At 53.2% G+C, this 16976-nt stretch overlaps 6 protein-coding genes across 6 annotated transcripts; 5 read left to right on the forward strand and 1 right to left on the reverse strand.

The window, feature by feature from the left end:
• Positions 1-1682: 1682 nt before the first annotated feature.
• On the forward strand, positions 1683-3471 carry J4E88_001015 (uncharacterized protein; the record flags this gene model as incomplete). The annotated part of the gene is made up of 2 exons (XM_049394687.1): positions 1683-2084; positions 2137-3471. The coding sequence occupies 2 exons, from the start codon at positions 1683-1685 to the stop codon at positions 3469-3471; spliced, it is 1737 nt and encodes a 578-aa protein (XP_049260516.1).
• Positions 3472-6754: 3283 nt separating this feature from the next.
• J4E88_001016 (uncharacterized protein) lies at positions 6755-9053 on the forward strand (the record flags this gene model as incomplete). Its single annotated transcript, XM_049394688.1, has 3 exons — positions 6755-7118; positions 7166-8394; positions 8505-9053. 3 exons carry the CDS (start codon positions 6755-6757, stop codon positions 9051-9053), a joined length of 2142 nt encoding a protein of 713 aa, XP_049260517.1.
• Positions 9054-10742: 1689 nt separating this feature from the next.
• On the reverse strand, positions 10743-11759 carry J4E88_001017 (uncharacterized protein; the record flags this gene model as incomplete). Its single annotated transcript, XM_049394689.1, has 2 exons — positions 10743-11681; positions 11730-11759. The coding sequence occupies 2 exons, from the start codon at positions 11757-11759 to the stop codon at positions 10743-10745; spliced, it is 969 nt and encodes a 322-aa protein (XP_049260518.1).
• A 663-nt stretch (positions 11760-12422) lies between these two features.
• J4E88_001018 (uncharacterized protein) lies at positions 12423-12785 on the forward strand (the record flags this gene model as incomplete). Its single annotated transcript, XM_049394690.1, has 2 exons — positions 12423-12563; positions 12621-12785. The coding sequence occupies 2 exons, from the start codon at positions 12423-12425 to the stop codon at positions 12783-12785; spliced, it is 306 nt and encodes a 101-aa protein (XP_049260519.1).
• A 1110-nt stretch (positions 12786-13895) lies between these two features.
• Positions 13896-14430, forward strand: J4E88_001019 (uncharacterized protein; the record flags this gene model as incomplete). The annotated part of the gene is made up of 2 exons (XM_049394691.1): positions 13896-14127; positions 14213-14430. 2 exons carry the CDS (start codon positions 13896-13898, stop codon positions 14428-14430), a joined length of 450 nt encoding a protein of 149 aa, XP_049260520.1.
• An 831-nt stretch (positions 14431-15261) lies between these two features.
• Positions 15262-16705, forward strand: J4E88_001020 (uncharacterized protein; the record flags this gene model as incomplete). Its single annotated transcript, XM_049394692.1, has 2 exons — positions 15262-15265; positions 15405-16705. The coding sequence occupies 2 exons, from the start codon at positions 15262-15264 to the stop codon at positions 16703-16705; spliced, it is 1305 nt and encodes a 434-aa protein (XP_049260521.1).
• Positions 16706-16976: the final 271 nt, after the last annotated feature.

The following is a 16976-nucleotide window of genomic DNA, read 5'->3' on the forward strand; positions in this document are numbered from 1 at the left end:
TGGCGGCGTAGTCGGGCGCCAGGTCTCGCCGCAGACACTGGTCGTCTCCTGCAAGTGACGAAGCAGGGCCTAGATGAACCGTCATGTTCACGAGAGGCCCATCCTGTACGCACCCGCCTCCAGTCCGCCCTGGCACTTCGTCGTTCGACCTGTTGACCGGGACAAGAGGGCCGTTCCCACCAAAGCCGTAATTTGGGTCGAATATGGGCGATTGAACAAACTTGGAAGCTGGAGTATCCAACGTCCAGTTCCAATACGGTTGCGCGCCATGGTATCCACACTCCTCACGCAATATCTTCTCGTAATATGAGGTGAAGAGGCGATGCCAAGGGAGGAAGTGACCCTTCATTGCGGTCAGCATCGTCTCGAGTGAAATCATGCCGCGCCTACCACAAAATGTATGGACATCGTCTGGTTGATGTGCGTCGCAACAAGATCATCATATCGCGAAAGCGCGCCTGGTGCAGCAGTAGTAGGAGTGACCGCCGGCTCTTCCAAAAGACATTGTACCGCCGCAATGTACTGCAGCTTTTCTGCCTTGTCAAGAGATCGCCTGACAGATTCGTAAGCTCCAGCATATCTCACCCACATTCTCCAAGGCCAGCCTACCATTCTTTACGTACAATAGGATTGTCACAGCTCCCGGGTCTTGCAGCAACCTCGAAGCACAATTCTGGCACGAACAACACCACTGCGAGAAGGAGTCGCATGTTGGTAGCCGCAATAAAAAAAGACGTGCACGGAAGATCTGCTACCAGACGAGACTGCCCTCGTATATACACATCTCAATGGTTCATTCAGCTAAACTTCAGATACGAGCTTGTACAACGCTTTCATCTAATTCAGTCCAATAGCGTTCTATTGAGGGAGGCCTGAGTATGCACGTCGAACCGTTTGAACCACCAAATTACCCGGACATAGAATGGCTCTCAACTACATAGAACATGGTGTTTGAGTAGTTTCTACCAAAGAGAAATCAGGGCGGATGGACAACTGCTCGCAGTATCCTCATAGCTCCTGAATATCTTACAGTCCTTGGCTATAGGAACCTCGCCACATCAACTCAGTCAAATCTAGGCATATTTGCGTGCTGCCGTGTGCCTGTACCGAGGTGCCAAGTGCCTGATCGACAGCGTTGCAAGCCCCTAGCCTAGCGTCCCCATCGTCCGACAACGCCTCGAACTTCACCAGCCACGACCTTTCCTCTCCAAGCTTAATAGCAACAACCTCTGCGCTTTTCTTTCTCGCAGATGTTCCGCCCTGTGATGCGATTGTTGATCACGCGTTTATAGCATCTAAACATACGTTCGATCGAAACATCAAAAGAACAGATTGCTAGAGATCTTGGAAGCAACGGCAGTTCGCTTGCACACATCCTCGCCAAGCCAACATCAAACATGCAGCGTTTCCAGCACCGAAACAAATGTGTAGCAGCACAATATGTCGGCCCAGCCCTTGGAGTTGCAGATCAAGCTTTGAATGCCTGAGCTTGGGATAATTACTTAGATCGATGGCTGCCTGGCCTCCTTCTTGACCTCCACATCCTCTTACTCTCCTTGTTGCTTGTACATTCTTGATACCCTGGTTCGGTCCATTCTTTGCGCGTGCGCACGTTACTATCTTTATTAAAATACTCGTTCTTTAACTACATTCACCCGGAATCTCTATCTCAACCAGAAATCATGTACATCGATACTGCGTCAGCGAACAGTCGGTCCTCGAGGCCTCAGATTACAATCGAGCCATCGCCGTATAATGACCGCTCGACACCGCTTATGGAGGCTTTTGTGGGACAAGAGGCTGGGACGGATGAGAGGCCGCCGCCTACTTACCTTGAAGCCACTACTCCTGGTCTTTACACGAGCCGACTGAGTGGCGAAGAAGGCGCGAGGCTGCTCTCCTTTGATGGACGAGAAGCCCGGGATGCGAGTTACAAGGAAGAGCAGTACGGGAGACGGAGTCTCAGGTCGCAATGCCTCAAGAAGACCTGGTTGAAGGTGGTCGGCACAGTATTCGCCATGATGCTTGTGTCTGCTATGTTGGCCCTCATGGTTGCTGCGGTATCAGTCCGAAGGGACAGACAGGTTAGTAAATACTTTCAAGGAAGTAATTCATCATACTAACGTACCCGTCAAGAACTCTGCCACTGCCTCCCTATCTTCAGCACAATCCGCACAGGGTGACGCCGCCCATCCCGAAGGCTTCATCGACGACGATTCCGACAAACCCAGTCTCATCGCCGTTCCCTGGCCCTCACCATCCGCCGCAGCGCAACCCACCGCACCGAAACAATCCTTCCCCATCCGCTGGCCATCCAAGTGCGGAAAAGACTACAACGTCCGAACCGAACACCACGACTTCGGCCAAACAAGCGAGCTCAGCATCCAAGAAGCCGTCCACCAACTCGACGGACCATACAGACGAGTAGCAGGCTGGATACACGTCGCAACCGCCCCTCCGGAGCAAGCCCCCGGCACGATCCAAGTAAAGACATCCTACGCCGTATCCGCGTCCGTCGACGTAAACGCCGTCAGATACGCCTCCACAGACAACAGCCTCACAATCGGCGACCCCTCCTTCCCCGACGGCTTCGACGGCGTGCGCCCCGGCAAAGCATGTCTGGGCATGTCCGTAGTAATCTACATGGCTCCCGGCGCCACCTTGTCAAAACTGCACATCGCAACCACCCACATGGGCATGCAGATCCACTCTGGCACAAACTTCACCGTCACAGACTCTACCTCCATCTCCCTGACCACCGGCACCCTCGACGCCATCGCCTTCTCCTCGCGCCAAACATACCTCTCCACCATCTCTGGCTCCATCTCCGGTGCCTACGCCCTCTCCGACCTCCTTTCCGTTAAAACCAAGTCTGGATCCGTGAACATCGACATCGAGCCCCAGCCCGCCGCGAGAGGCTCCACAAACCCCGCTGTCTTCAGTGTGGATTCGCTCTCGGGCAGCATCCGCACGGATTTCAAACGCAAACACATCCCCGAGCGCGACTACCAGACCTATATCAACACGACCGTCGGTTCTGTGGACGGCACTTTCATCCACGGGTCGCGCACGGAAATTAACAGCGTGGCTGGACTTGTTACGGCTGATCTTCTGCCGTTTAAATCTGGGGACTACCAGTCAGAAATATACACGCACACGCACTCTGGTCAAACATCTCTCACCCTGCGCTCGCCGTACAAGGCGAAGGGTATGGCTATATCCGGACTGGTGAGTACGCATAAGAGCACGAGTGGCGGGTTGGATGTCACCTACCCTGAAGAATGGACGGGCAGTGTAGATGGCACGTCATTGAGTGGTGCGTTGCATTTGCAAGGGAAGGAGTTGGAGTTGTTGGGCGAGAACGATGAGCCGGGGAAGAATCATGTGGAGGCGAAGAAGGGGGATGGCAAGAGTAGTTTGAGCTTCGATACTGTGTCTGGGGGGTGTGAGATCAAAGTTGGGAAGTTGTAGATACCTTTTGGATTTGGTGTTGGGAATTAGATGGTGGACTTCTGCTACGCGAAATCGATTCCCATTGATGACTGCGAAATTTCATTTGAAGGCTGCCTTTACGTATGTGACGATTGTGTATTACTGGAATCGTGATGCTAATCGCTCTGTGTCATCTTGAGATCGTGTCACGGCGTATTCTACGTGGATGCCCAACACCCTTCTCTCTCGTCAACTCAAACACACCGTCTCCTCAGTCGCGCACGCGTTCTCATCAACACTAACCTACTATTTGAATTCGCAACAGTTTAACTTTCCTCACCATACTAGTGTCGTGGGCGTCGTGAATGAGTTGTCGTCCGCGCGTCCCGCTCCCGCCAGCACCTCCCTGCCAGCCCTGTCAAAACCACTGTCTCGGCGCACATGGATGACCCCCGTTCCTTCACTTATGTTGTACACGTCGATCCCGGCTTTGGGGCAGTAGGGCTGGTGGGGGAAGTTTAGGGCTGAAAGATGTGCGGTTGGGTTCGGGGGAGTTGCGACGCAGCTACGCTACACTGCGACCGGGTGTGTTGGGTTAATTGAGGGTGTCATGTGTCGTTCGGGGTGTGGGTGTAGGCTACGTCATGCGTAAGGCTGACATTTGTCGCAAGGATTGGGGAGTTCGTGAGGCGGTGGTTCGATGCAGGCTCTGGGTCTATGGTGAGTGGGTGTCTTGGTTGTGTTGCGATACGCTGAGGCGGATGCGTTGTGGAACGCGCTGTGATAATAGATCTAGATATGAAATGTGGCCATGTCGAACAACACTGTCTATGACGTGTTCGAGGGGTCGCTGCAGAATCGTTTCGTACGAACCTAGCTTTTGCATGCAGAATCTGCGGTGCACGGGTGGTGTGGTCTCATATGGCACTTAACATACGCGGTCGTGATATGATGCTGATGATCCCCAGATGGTAAAGCAGGGTCTCCTCTTTGGGACGATCGACGCCGCATAGGTACACTGCCTGGGCGACTGGATTCCCGTTTGCGACAATCCCACGGATGTCTGTTGTTGGCCGAGAAGTACCGGACAGATCTTGACCTGAAAGACACGAAGCTGTGGAGATGCCATTGGCACCAGGGGGCAAGGCAATATTTACTACTAATCGCATAATGGCAACGGCGATCTGTAGCGATTTTGAGTTCATGAGAATTGAAATCATTCATAGTCGGCGTTTTATGCTCTTTTCGAGCCACGATGCTTACTGCTTGGGGTCGTTCCTTGTGGCGCATCATCTTGAACGATCCCGCACGGCACCCGAGGCAGGGCTGTAGTAGTTCGTGCTTCGGAATTCGAGCTCTCGGAAGATTGCAGGTAGCCTGGGTTCTCAGCTTCCGGTGGTAATTGTGCCCTGTTGACAAATGTGCGTTTGGGTTGGTGGTGGTACAAGACTGAGGCATGCATCGTAACGAAGCCACAAACCAGGGCAAGATTGCGAACCACTCCGCGGCCTCGTGATCTGAAGATATTCCTCCATGCGTACAAGGCCAAGTCCTGAAAATATTGAATTCAATCAACGACGTCTTGTAACGTTCAGACTAGCAGGTAATTTGGCGATCGGCCGCTGTCACTTGTCAACATGACTCAATGACGTGCAGAAGCTTGATAACCGTTGCACCGTGCTAACTACACACGACGGACGACAGACGAGAGGATGTTCCGTTGGCGCAAAGATGGCGCCATTCCGGGCAGAACGGAATGAAGTGGCTTCGCTTCGGTCATGGGCAGTTGACGATGCCACTGCTCGGCGATAACGCGGTGCGTCCGCGCAGTGAATAGCTGAATACGTCGACTTCACATGGAAATGCGGCCACAACTCCGCTGCGCGACACAACCGAGCGCTCGTGTCGGCGAATCAATATAGAAAAAACCCAGAAAAGAGTCGATGGTGCGGTACACGTTGCGAGCAGGGTGGGTCTCAGGTTCCCCTGGACGTGTGTCAAGAGTGTTTCGGACCTGTCGCGACGCGGTAAAGAGACGTGGGGCCAGAGGAAGCGACTGCTGACTCAGCCCATCCCTCACCAAACTACGCGCCACATGCGATGATACACTGCCCACCCCCCAATCAGCTGCTCCGTGCCATCCAACTCGCACTCGATTGAGACAAAACTTTTCCAGCTATGATGAAACTGGATCCCTAAACCTGGTAGTGGAGTTGATACAGCGGGAAGTTGCGTATCTCGCGGCCGACCTCTCCCAGCTCTCCATCCTTCCATAAACGACATGCACCAGCCTGTTCGAGCGCTGAAACTCGACGCCGAGCTGCAACGAGTGATGGGATGCCCTTCCAGCTGAACTCGTCGACCAAGTGCTCCCTGTCAGAGGGTCGTCATGATGGCCGAGGGCAGCGCGGCATCCATGTCGACACCTCCGCCTCAGCAACATGGGGCACTTGGTGCGCAGGCCCGAGGAGCCTCTCCGAGCCAGCCGAGAGGATCATGGAGACAACGACTGGTGCGACCGTTCAGAGTGCGTCTAATCGCCTTTTGGCATCCCAGCAGCCTTGCGCCCGGTCCACCACCCACTACACCATCCCCGCCAGACGCTCTTTTGGGTGAACGCTTCTGCTGTGGCCGTTCCAGATCACCTGCAGCCAAGGCGCGTCCCGACACTTCTCTCAAACTTGCGCCCAAGCGGTTCCGTTGCGTCAATCACAGAGATCATTGCTCTTCGTTGTTCCTCTCGGATGTTGCAACCCCCGTGCATTCATCATATAGCCTAGCAACCCCTCCAACCGCCTTTCCTACTATTTGGCCCGTCACTCTTTAGGATCCTGCCCAACTACTATCTTCGTATACATTTCTTTCATTTGGAGCGGGCTCCATCCGCGCTGGCTGCGATTGAGAACTTTGTTCTCGTACACTCATTTGAGAAACTTACATTCAACCCGGCGCCACATCTGCTCAGCCATAGTCGCACAGCGCTATCGCCCTGCCACATTCCTTACTGCAGCCGTCTACTTTCGTTATCAATGTGAGTTTCCTAATTGAGTATTGCTCGATGTCACTCAGGGCTTCGACGGGTGATCCCTTGTCTAGCAGTATAGCCTAATCAGTCGCTAACCACGTTGCACTGCAGACTACTTCCATAACATCTTACGGTCGTTGTATATAGAGAACGGAACCCAAGATGGAGTTCAATGCGGTTCAACAGTGAGTATTCTCAGTCATCTTTCCTTCGTGCGCGCATACTGACGGCCTTTCTAGGTACCGTCCGTCACCTAATCGGCAGTACGCCATGGGGCATCCCTCCCCCTCCCCAGGGATGCAGTCCATGTACTCTTACGCAAGCCTTCCACCTCATGAACAGCAACAGCATCAACATCAACATCAACATCAACAGCAACAACATCAGCAACAGCAACAACAACACCAGCAACAAGGCCTACACCCTATGTCCAGACCTTCGCCACCCCAGCCCACGTGGGCTGTGCCGCAAACCCAGCAGTACTATGCTACGCCGCGGGGTCCTGCTGTAGGCAGCAGAGAGGATCAACGACAGTTTATGGGAAGACCGGACATGATGACTTCGCAACCGACTGTGACTAGTGGTGTTGTCTACAGCACCACCATGACTGCCCCGCAATCGCTTGCGACGACTGACTACTTTCCCGGCGTCATCGACACAAGTAAGCTTCTTCAGTAGTAGGCATGCATGGTATGCTAACGAACAAAGGTCCATGGGGTCAGAAGGTATGCGAAGAGCTAGAATCGTTTCCTTCTCTAGAGTCGGATGTGTCGGACTTCAGTCATGGCATGATGGGACACGATGAGAACACTCCGATCATTGATCTACGCCAATACAACAACATGGGCCAACAAGAACACGACAACATGGCCAATTTCAATCCAAATTCCACCCGGAGACTGTCTGAGTCGTCTTTTTCGATGTCTAGCACTGGCGGTGTGCTTCCAGAGCCGGCGTCCTACGAAGAGATGGGATCATCGGAACCAGTTTCATATCCGTCTGAGTATGAGACTTGGAACCACCCGGAGCCGAGTGCCAGCCATCTTCTGTCACCGCTTGCCTCACCACGACGACCTCAGTACGATGGCGTTGTTCGAACTGGAAGTCGCTCCCGCGTGTCGCCGACACCGCACAACAACGTCCGCTCATCACCATACACACTCGAAAGCACTCGGTTCAAGAGGTGGTCTACCGGGCAAGCGCCAACATCAACCCCAAATAACTCGCGCCCAATGTCACAGGTTTCGGATCGTTTTGCGCCATACGGTCCCCGCCTGAACCCGCATCACTCGCTGCCCGCTTACCCGCCAAGTGCTTACAACAACTTCGGGCTACCGACGCAGAACGTGTTGTACTCGCAATCGAATTCTCCTTATGCCAACAACCAGCCATTCTTCGCCCACCAAGAGCAACAGCAGCATCATCTCGAGGTGCCTCGACCGCTACCTTCGCAGGGCCTGTTCCGCTTACTCCAAAGTAACGCGGATCGTCACGGAGGCTGCTCATCTCATTTTGCAGACCTGTCAGACCCACCTGATCTTTACTCCTCTCTGCACGAAGAGGCGCTCAACCCACCGGAGTCCGACATGAACCCGTCCGATCCCGACCTTGTACCACACGAGCAGGATCTTCGCTTTGTTGGCGACCTGTATACCCCGCGTTGGGTTCGCGGTCATGGAAACAAACGAGAGGGCTGGTGCGGTCTATGCAAGCCTGGCAGATGGCTTGTACTCAAGAACAGTGCTTTCTGGTACGACAAGTCCTTCACGCATGGCGTCAGCGCAGCTACCGGTGCAGCGTTCCAGGGCCCGCAAGACACGCGCCGGACGGAAGGCAATCTTGACGTCTGGGAAGGACTTTGCGGAAGTTGCGGTGAATGGATTGCGCTCGTCAGCAATAAGAAGAAAGGAACGACATGGTTCCGACATGCGTACAAGGTAAGTCATACGTCCTCCACATTCCACGGTGCTTGGCTATTGGCTCTCGGTAGTTCTGATTCGCCTCGCTCCCAACTATTATAGAATCGAGTATGCTAACAACACCACAGTGTCACACACACCCCAAAGTCAAAGATGGCCCCAAGCGCCGCCGTGAGACACAGGCTGGGCGCGTTCGTGCAGCGTCGTCCGCGTCAGCAACATCGTCTTCGTATCCAGTCAAGCCGGAGCTCTCGACGTCAGACGCGACATCTCACCGCCATTCTACACCAACACCGATACCCGGTAGTTCGTCGCTCCAGTCCTACGGCATGTCGAGCGGTCCATCACCAATGCCCACATCCACGCCAACATCTACCCCGCAAGTCAACACCTCGTGCTATCCCAGTACAGCGTACCCCACACCGACCTCGGGCACACCCAACATGCATTCCCTTCGAACCCCGACTGCGACGTCATTTGGTGATGCGTATGGCGACCCTTCCAGCAGACACGAGCCCGTAGTTGGAATGTTTACCACGCCACTTCAAAGCTTGCAGAGCTTCTCCGGCCACCAATATTCGCATTCGCCAAATCTCTCGCATCAAGTCAGCGAACCAGAGCTTGTGGGTATACGAACCACTACCACGGCACTCAACTCCATCGCAAGCATGATATGAGTATAACCTCGTCCTCTAGACTTTCTTTCACAAGCAACAATTGTGTCCTGGGTTTCTCTCGGCGTCACCGGCTTTACGGTACATCCACGGAGGGGTAGGTAGCACAAAAAGACTATCGCACGGGTGGGTGTGGTACGGATATCTGAACTTCCTCATTTTTGCGTCTAATCTTGCGTCGCGTCACGCCTCGACTATTTACACCCCCTTTTCCAGCGTTCTTGTTTATAGCGTTCCCATTCCCGCAGCAGCGTTCACTCATCAATCTCGGCATTCACGAAGGCACGACTCCCAGCATTTTCAGTAGTAGCATAGCCTTTCTGTCATCATCTCTATCCCTCGACATGTCACACTGTCACACACACCAGCGATATCCCCACATCCCTTTACTTTGCCAACCAACGTAGGTAGAACGTAGTTTAGTCCCGACCTTTTTTTACTTTGCGCAGCGCAAAAACGTTTATAGACTTGTTTTCTCCTGCAGAATCTTGCAATACATTGAACCAAGCGTTGAAAAGTCTTACAATCACAGACTTGAGAAATGTTGAATTGGCTATATTTGGATGATGGGAAAATAGAAACTTGTTGAGCAAACGTGCTTAGGAAAATAAAAAGACGTTAGTTTGGTCGACTGGGCCTGCAGCGAGCGGTGCGGGAACAAGCAAAAGGGATGCCCAACGCTCAGCCACATCCGACACTTTCGTCTTTTTCCCGCACTGCCACCTCACTCAAACACCAAAACCAAAACCACAACCACACCCACAACAACCAACACACATCCTCTTACCAACACCCCACCTCTTACATCCCCTCCACCCCATTCTACTCACCCAGCAACCATCGTCAACATTTGCCGGTCAGACCAAATAACGCCTCCCGCACATGCGGTGTTTCAGCCTTTTTGCCGTTGGGTCTCAGATCCTGCAGCCCGAAACTGAGGCTGTGACGAGGCTGTGTGACGTGGATGAGGCCGTGTGGGTTGGGGTATGGACACATGTTGGGAGTTTTGACCGAGGTTTTCGGGCGTCGTCGACCGGTGGGTGGGGAGGGGAGGGGGCATGTGTTGTGGATGTGGGAAGGAAAGCAAGCAAAGTGGAGAAAAGATGTTGTTAAAAATAGTTGAGAGGGTATAAAATGTTACTGGTATAAGGAAGGTTCAGCCGTGATGATGTGGTTCTTGCTTCCTGAGTGGGTTCGTAAAGGCCACGCGCGCTTTGCGCCTCCCATCGCGGACAACGCCGTCCTAATTCCGTTTCCATCCTCCGAAATCGCCCTCTCTCGAACTTTATCGACATCCAGGAAATTACTCATGCGCAACGTCCTTCACAATGGCCCGCCATGCGCTCTCGTATCACGCGATCTCGCAATCCTAGCCTCGTATCCTGAGGCTGGGTCGAACTCAGGGTCCAAGCGATGCCGAACGGGATCTACGACGTGGCGTTATCCGGGTGTATGCACGACATCGTTCCTGATCGGTAAGGGTGGCTTTTGACTTATATGAAGGACTGTTCGTCTGCCGCTCCGGGAAAGAGGACGGGTAGGGGGTGGGTGTGGAGATGGGAGATTATGCAGGATGGACGAGATTTGCGGGGAGGGTATGGTCTGGGCAGTCAGTGCGATTGGAGGGGAGACGAGGTAGAATTAGGCGTGAGGTTGATGGTATGGTATAGAAGTCTGACGTTAAGTGGGGTATCAAGCTGAACATCCGCATCCTGGTTTGCCGTAGTGTTTGAAGTCGTCGTAGGCGGTTCTGACGATAGTCTCGACCGACTCTGACTTAAGTCCTAGCACATAGTTCGAGTTGCGATTTCTGAAAGGTCTTGATGCGTCCAGTTGTTCGTCATACAGCACACTCCGCTCGAGCAGAAACATGCCAGAGTCGGGGAATCCTTTCTCTATTCTTTTCTCTCCCTCTGCAACACACTCTTGAACATCGTGGTTTCCGACGGTAAATTCCCGGCCAGTCGTCTTTTCAGTAGATCTCAGGACCTCGTTGGCGGACGTTATGACGCCTGCAGCGTATATGTATTGGTTCCTGACTTGGTCCCAGTGTGAGATGACGCGTTCCACGACGCGTCCGACTCGCTCTAGACTGGAAGCTGCGAAAGCTTCAGTACCGATGCCATGGATAGTCGCGCTATGCCATTCGAGATCAAAACCCATGTTGCCGCTGATGAGCTGGGTGTCAAGCGTATACCCTGTGGCAATCGCAGTCCATTCAAAATATGGGTAATCCTCCCGCATACTCCTCAGATGAGCAATGACCTTTGCTCGGCCGGCATCTTTCGGAATGCGCGCCTGTATCTGCTTGTTCATGCTGTCGTGGCTGAATTCATCAGGGATGAAGCGCCTGACCCCAGCGGCGATGGCGGCGTTTATTATGCGGATCTGTTGCTCTGAATCTCCGCCTGACATTGTGCTTATAACCAAGTCTTGCCCAGTCATTACTGACTGTAGTGAAGCGGACGAGTAGCCGGATTTCTTGTGCTGTACATCGGAGGCCTTGACGTGAGGTGGCAGGCTGAGGGTTTGTGAAAGATAAGTGAGTACAGTGACTTGATATATAGGTGTTCCTTGTCGTTTTTCCTGTGGGAAGAGGGCGTTAAGGATGGTGAGGCAAAGCTCCCAGTTCTGCGCATGTTAGCCATTCGATACCAGTCAGCCCATCCCGCGTCTTACTCCTAATATCATGATCTTCTCGATGGCCATGTTGGCGTTTTTGGAATCAGCGGCAGGTGAGGAAATGTCACACGAGTGCAGTAAGCTTCACCTTTACATAGGTTGGAAGATGAGGCCCCCCGCACTTGACACGGTTGAAAGGAAGAGCCAACACTAGCTCATTTCGTCATATAAAATAGGACCAGAAATGAAGCTGTAGAGGTCTGTGATATCCATGCGGATAAGAGACCCGACATTCTCTACACCAATCATCATGTTTGGAGTACTGTGCAAACCTTAAACTCTAGTGTTAGGCAGTCCGGCGGCGTGCAGCAGGGGCGTTCCAGAACATGAGCAAAGGCTATCGTGAAAGGGGATGCGCTGGGTGGAGGCGACAGTATAGGAGTCTCAAGAACTTTCAAAGACGCAACGTGTGATACAGATGAGTAGTCGTGGGGAAGTGCGGAGTTGGAAGGGAAGGTAGCGCCAAGCCAACGCACGGACGCGGCAACTTCCGGGATCGCAGCTGTGCGAGCTTTTGCGGACGACGATAGCAACACCACCGAAACTCCCGCGACCGCAACACCATCTCCCCTCATCTCCCCAGGCTTCGACCATCGCGTCCAGTGCGTCAATTCCCCTCTCCCAGGCTCAGTTCCGCCAATTGGACCCCCACAGCAGCGCGCTGACCCGCAAAACTCCAGATAGCCCATCATGAACGCCGCCCGTTTCCTCCGCCCCTTCTCCAGGGCTGCCGCTGCCCGCGCGCCCATGGCCGTCCGCCCCTCCGCCCTGGCACGTCCCGCCTTCATCGCGAGCCAGAACAAGAAGACCGAGGTTGGCCCTCAGCAGATGGTGAGAATGGACATAGGACATGGGAGAATGAGGGAAGGAAGCTAATACAAGTAACAGACTATCCTCAAGTCGGCCATGCCCCAGCTCATCCCCTTCTTCTTCGTCAACGAGACCACCGTGGCCTTCATCCTCCTGCCATCGCTCATCTACATCTTCTCCAAGTACATCCTGCCCCAGCGTCTGCGCATGTTCGCTGCCCGTCTCTTCATCAGCAAGTTGTAAGCGAGGGGAATGGAAGGACCAGAAAGAGCGGATGACACTGTATAAGTAGTGGGAATATGCTCATAGACAATTGAATGGCATTGCACGCATGATGGTGATTTGTGGAGTGATGACTACAGGGCCTTTTCCGATGTCTGACCGATGTCTCGAGCTCGCTCACGATACTTCGAGGAAGGACGCATGAGCTGGAGAAGTTGCAGAGAGGACCCGATGTGTTCAGAGCGACAACCCCGCATCAGTGGACGATAGCCGTGTCCATCAAACCAGTGAAGAACGAACATGTGGGGCATCGCTTCAACTTACCAAGCTCAAGCCTTAGGCTTTGGGACTCCTCAGACAGTCAATCTGCACGATCTACATCCACGGCAACAGCATCCTATGACCGGTTCTCGAGCGGCATTTCGGAAGCGCGTTTCGTCGGCACGCATCCATTAATCGGCCTGCAAGTTCTGATGCGTAACCGACTACTTCTAGCAAGGTCCCCTTACAATTTGACGAGACCTGCTACTGCAGAAGCTGGATATTGATATCAGACATGTCAGTACCTACAACCATCTGGAGTATCTGCCCCGTCTTTGCGTAGACTCAATCCCGAACTTTGCCTTCCTTCTTATTACCAAGGCACTACAAGCACTGTACTCATGACTCTCCAATTTTTCCTTGCGATATCTTCCATTAAATACCGATCAACAACATGCGCAACAACTGCGGTCATGATAGCGCGGCTGAAGAGGCTGTCTCGGATCACCTGCTTACATACCTCTTGGCAAGTCCGACATAAGACCGTGACAACGGACAGATCTGACAGATCTGGCATGCGCATGCATTCTTCCGTCCTTTTGCATGCTGTTCTTCTACTTACTACAACGCTTCCAGCACATAAGGGCCTATTTCGACGAAGTGCTTCATTTCATATGCAAGTGATCTGCTCCGAAGCACACATGCAGGTACCCATAATGTCGCAAGCACCCAAGACCGGGAAGACCCCGCGGCGCAAACATCGGGACATTACGCATCGTGGTGTACGTGGTATAAAGTGAGGCAGTGTAGCTTAGCTTAAGGTTATATACGATATCATCAGTCCCGAACACTTCGTTCAGTCTACGCACCATGAAGTCCACTATCATCACTGCCCTGCTGGGCTTTGCTTCGCTTGCTGTCTCCGCGCCTGCACAACTTGTCGAACGTCAGGGAACCCTCGAGCAGGTCACAGACAGCTACATGTTCGACATCTCCATCGCGGAGTTCATCGCCAACCGCAACGGAAAGGTCGGCCCTCCAGAGCTAAACTGGGAGAGCAATGGGTGCACTGCGAGCCCAGACAATCCGTTTGGATTTGACTGTAAGTGCCCTTTACTACATTTCTTCACATTCCATGTCCTCTCCAAGCTTCTCATATACTGAGTACACAATACTAATAATTGCAGTTATCAACTCATGCTACCGCCACGACTTCGGTTACCGCAACTACAAACAACAAGGCCGCTTCGACGCGATGAAGGCGCGTACCGATAGTAACTTCAAGACGGACATGTTCAACCAGTGTGCGACTGAGAAGGCGAAGGGACCGTGTGAAGCGACTGCTACGTTGTACTACGAGGCTGTTAAGGCGTTTGGAAAGAGGGAAGAAGAAATGATGGAGTAGACAAAGGACGCGTGTTGCATCAGAGTGTCCTAAAATGATGTTAGAGAGTCACGAGAGTACCCAAAACGATAGTCAACAATCTCGGTGGTAATCGATAAGCCACTCTCGGCGCCTTCCCATTCCAGCGCCAATCCCAGCACCCCCATAAACCTTCCAATCAACAACGTCATGCCCTCAGGGTCCAAAACAATAGTTCAACCGCCCATCTAATCTTCCGTACCTCATCTGACATTTCCACAACATTTCATCATGCATCACTCTGTTGACTCTAACCCTTTCTCACTTACCCCAACGCGTCATCCCTCCCGACACAGACCGAGGTCATCCGAAGTCGCAGACCCTGTGATGCATGCGCGTGGGCTCGCTCTTGGCGCCCGACAATATGGCCGACCATGAGCACCAGCTGTACGAGCTCACTGCAGCTCCGTCCTCCTCAGCAACGGAACACGACACCATGCCGCCGGATGAGCTGGAGGAGACATGCGCTGTGGATGCGCGGTTGCATAAGAGGACGTTGAGGAAACTGGACTGTTTACTACTGCCGTTTCTGGCGCTGTTGTTCCTGTTTAATGCGCTGGATAAGTCGAATGCACGTATACAAGAACTCTAGGGGGAGAGCTGTTGCTAATGGAAAACAGATCGGAAACGCAGAGTCTGCGCATTTTACGGCGGATATTGGGCTTGACAAAAGCGCGCTGAACACGGCTGTTGCGCTGTTCTTCGCTTTCTTCGTTGCGCTGCAACCACTGGGCGCGGCGCTGGGAAGAAGATATGGCATGGTGCTTTGGGTACCGAGTTGCATGCTTCTTTGGGGTGTCTGCACTGCGCTACATGCGTGGGTGAGGCATAGGTGGCAGCTGTATACGCTGCGCATCCTCATCGGTTGTCTCGAAGGTATGAAGGCCTCCCACTTGCTCTTTCCTCATTCGATTGTCGTTTCCCTATCCAGACTCTGAAGCTAACATTGTCTCTAGCTGGATTCTACCCAGTCACCGTCACCTACCTCTCCCTCTTCTATACACGCTTCGAGTTCGGCAGACGACTCTCGTTCTTCTATGGCCAGGCAGCAGTTGGTGGTGCGCTTGGGGGCCTTATAAGCTATCTAGTGTTCTCACACTTCGGAAATGACGATGGAGGTTCAGACAAAGATTGGAGGCCGTGGCAGGTGCTCTTTCTATTGGAAGGCACTCTCACTATCGTGGTGGCATTCATCGGATACTTCTGGCTACCACACAGCGTGGAGACGGCATGGTTCCTCACACCTGAAGAGCGTCGATATGCATCTTCGCGTGTGGTGAGAGACAGAGACATACAGAACGCACCGGCAACAGTCCAAGAAGATGATCGAGAGGCGGAAGAGACCTACGATGAGGAGTCGCGCGGTCTTCTCGACTCATCCAAGCACTCGATCACCTCAGCCACGCCATCGCGACAGCTGGTGGACGATCGCGGCCTGAGCCCTCACGACGTCCTTTCATCAGTGTTCAACACGAAGATATGGCACATCCTCGCCTGTAACGTTCTATCTGCCATTCCAGTCTATGCCTTCTCCGTCTTCCTACCACTCGTACTAGCACCTCTGACGAAGAAGGCGAATCCTGCGCTCATCAATTTGCTCACTGCTCCGCCACACATCTGCGGAGCCATAGTACTGTACTTCGCAGCTAGCTACAGCGACAAACATCGTATACGCCTCAAACCTATACTGCTTGGCTTATTCATCATGGTGGCCGGGTTGGTAATCGTGGTTCTGCTACCAACCTCTTGGGCAATACCTCGCTACATTGCCCTCAACATCCTCCTCTCTGGTACCTACGTCGCCTCCCCACTCACTGTAGCCTGGATATCTGGCAACACACCGTCACCTGGTAAGCGCGCATTGCTTCTCGGTATCAATGGATGGGGCAATCTCGCTGGAGTCATCTCAGCCATCCTTTTCCGACCAAAATATGCTGCGGGCGGCTACATTGTTCCATTTTGGTGGACGCTTGCGTCCGTCGCATTAGCGGCGATTGGCTACGTGCTATTCCTGCGGCGCTTAAAGGTCGAGAACGAGACGCGACAGAACATTTTGCGCAAGTGGAGCGAGGACGATGTCGAAGCAGAAAGACTTCATGGAAAAGGTCCGCTGCCGCAGCGGCAACGATGGCTCAAGAGAGTGGTCGGTATGGCGAAGTCGCAGAGTAAGCTCGCGTCGCTCGCGGATTGGCTCGAGAGGGCTGCGCGGTCTGGCAGGGAGGGTGACGATAGGCTCACGTTCGTCTATGGATTGTGAGCCACCATTTGCTCTGCGACACCACAGAAGATTACTCTATATGCCATCCGCCTTCGCACCATCCCATAGGTGAGTGCAAAGTTTGCGACATGCATGTCTGTCAGCTTCCAGGTTTCGAGCGGGGCGTTGCGCTGTCGGTATGGTGCATTGCCTCAGCCTTGTGGCCTTACAAGCGCCACAACATTGGCGGCTGAAGAATGGTTGACTGATAGCCCAAGGAGAGACGGACATATTCTCTTTTCTCTTATCTCTTCGTCAGTCCCAGCCTTCC

Source organism: Alternaria novae-zelandiae (genome assembly GCF_023758075.1).
Source record: "Alternaria novae-zelandiae strain BMP 2774 chromosome Unknown scaffold_1, whole genome shotgun sequence".
NCBI classification, from domain to species: Eukaryota; Fungi; Ascomycota; class Dothideomycetes; order Pleosporales; family Pleosporaceae; genus Alternaria; species Alternaria novae-zelandiae.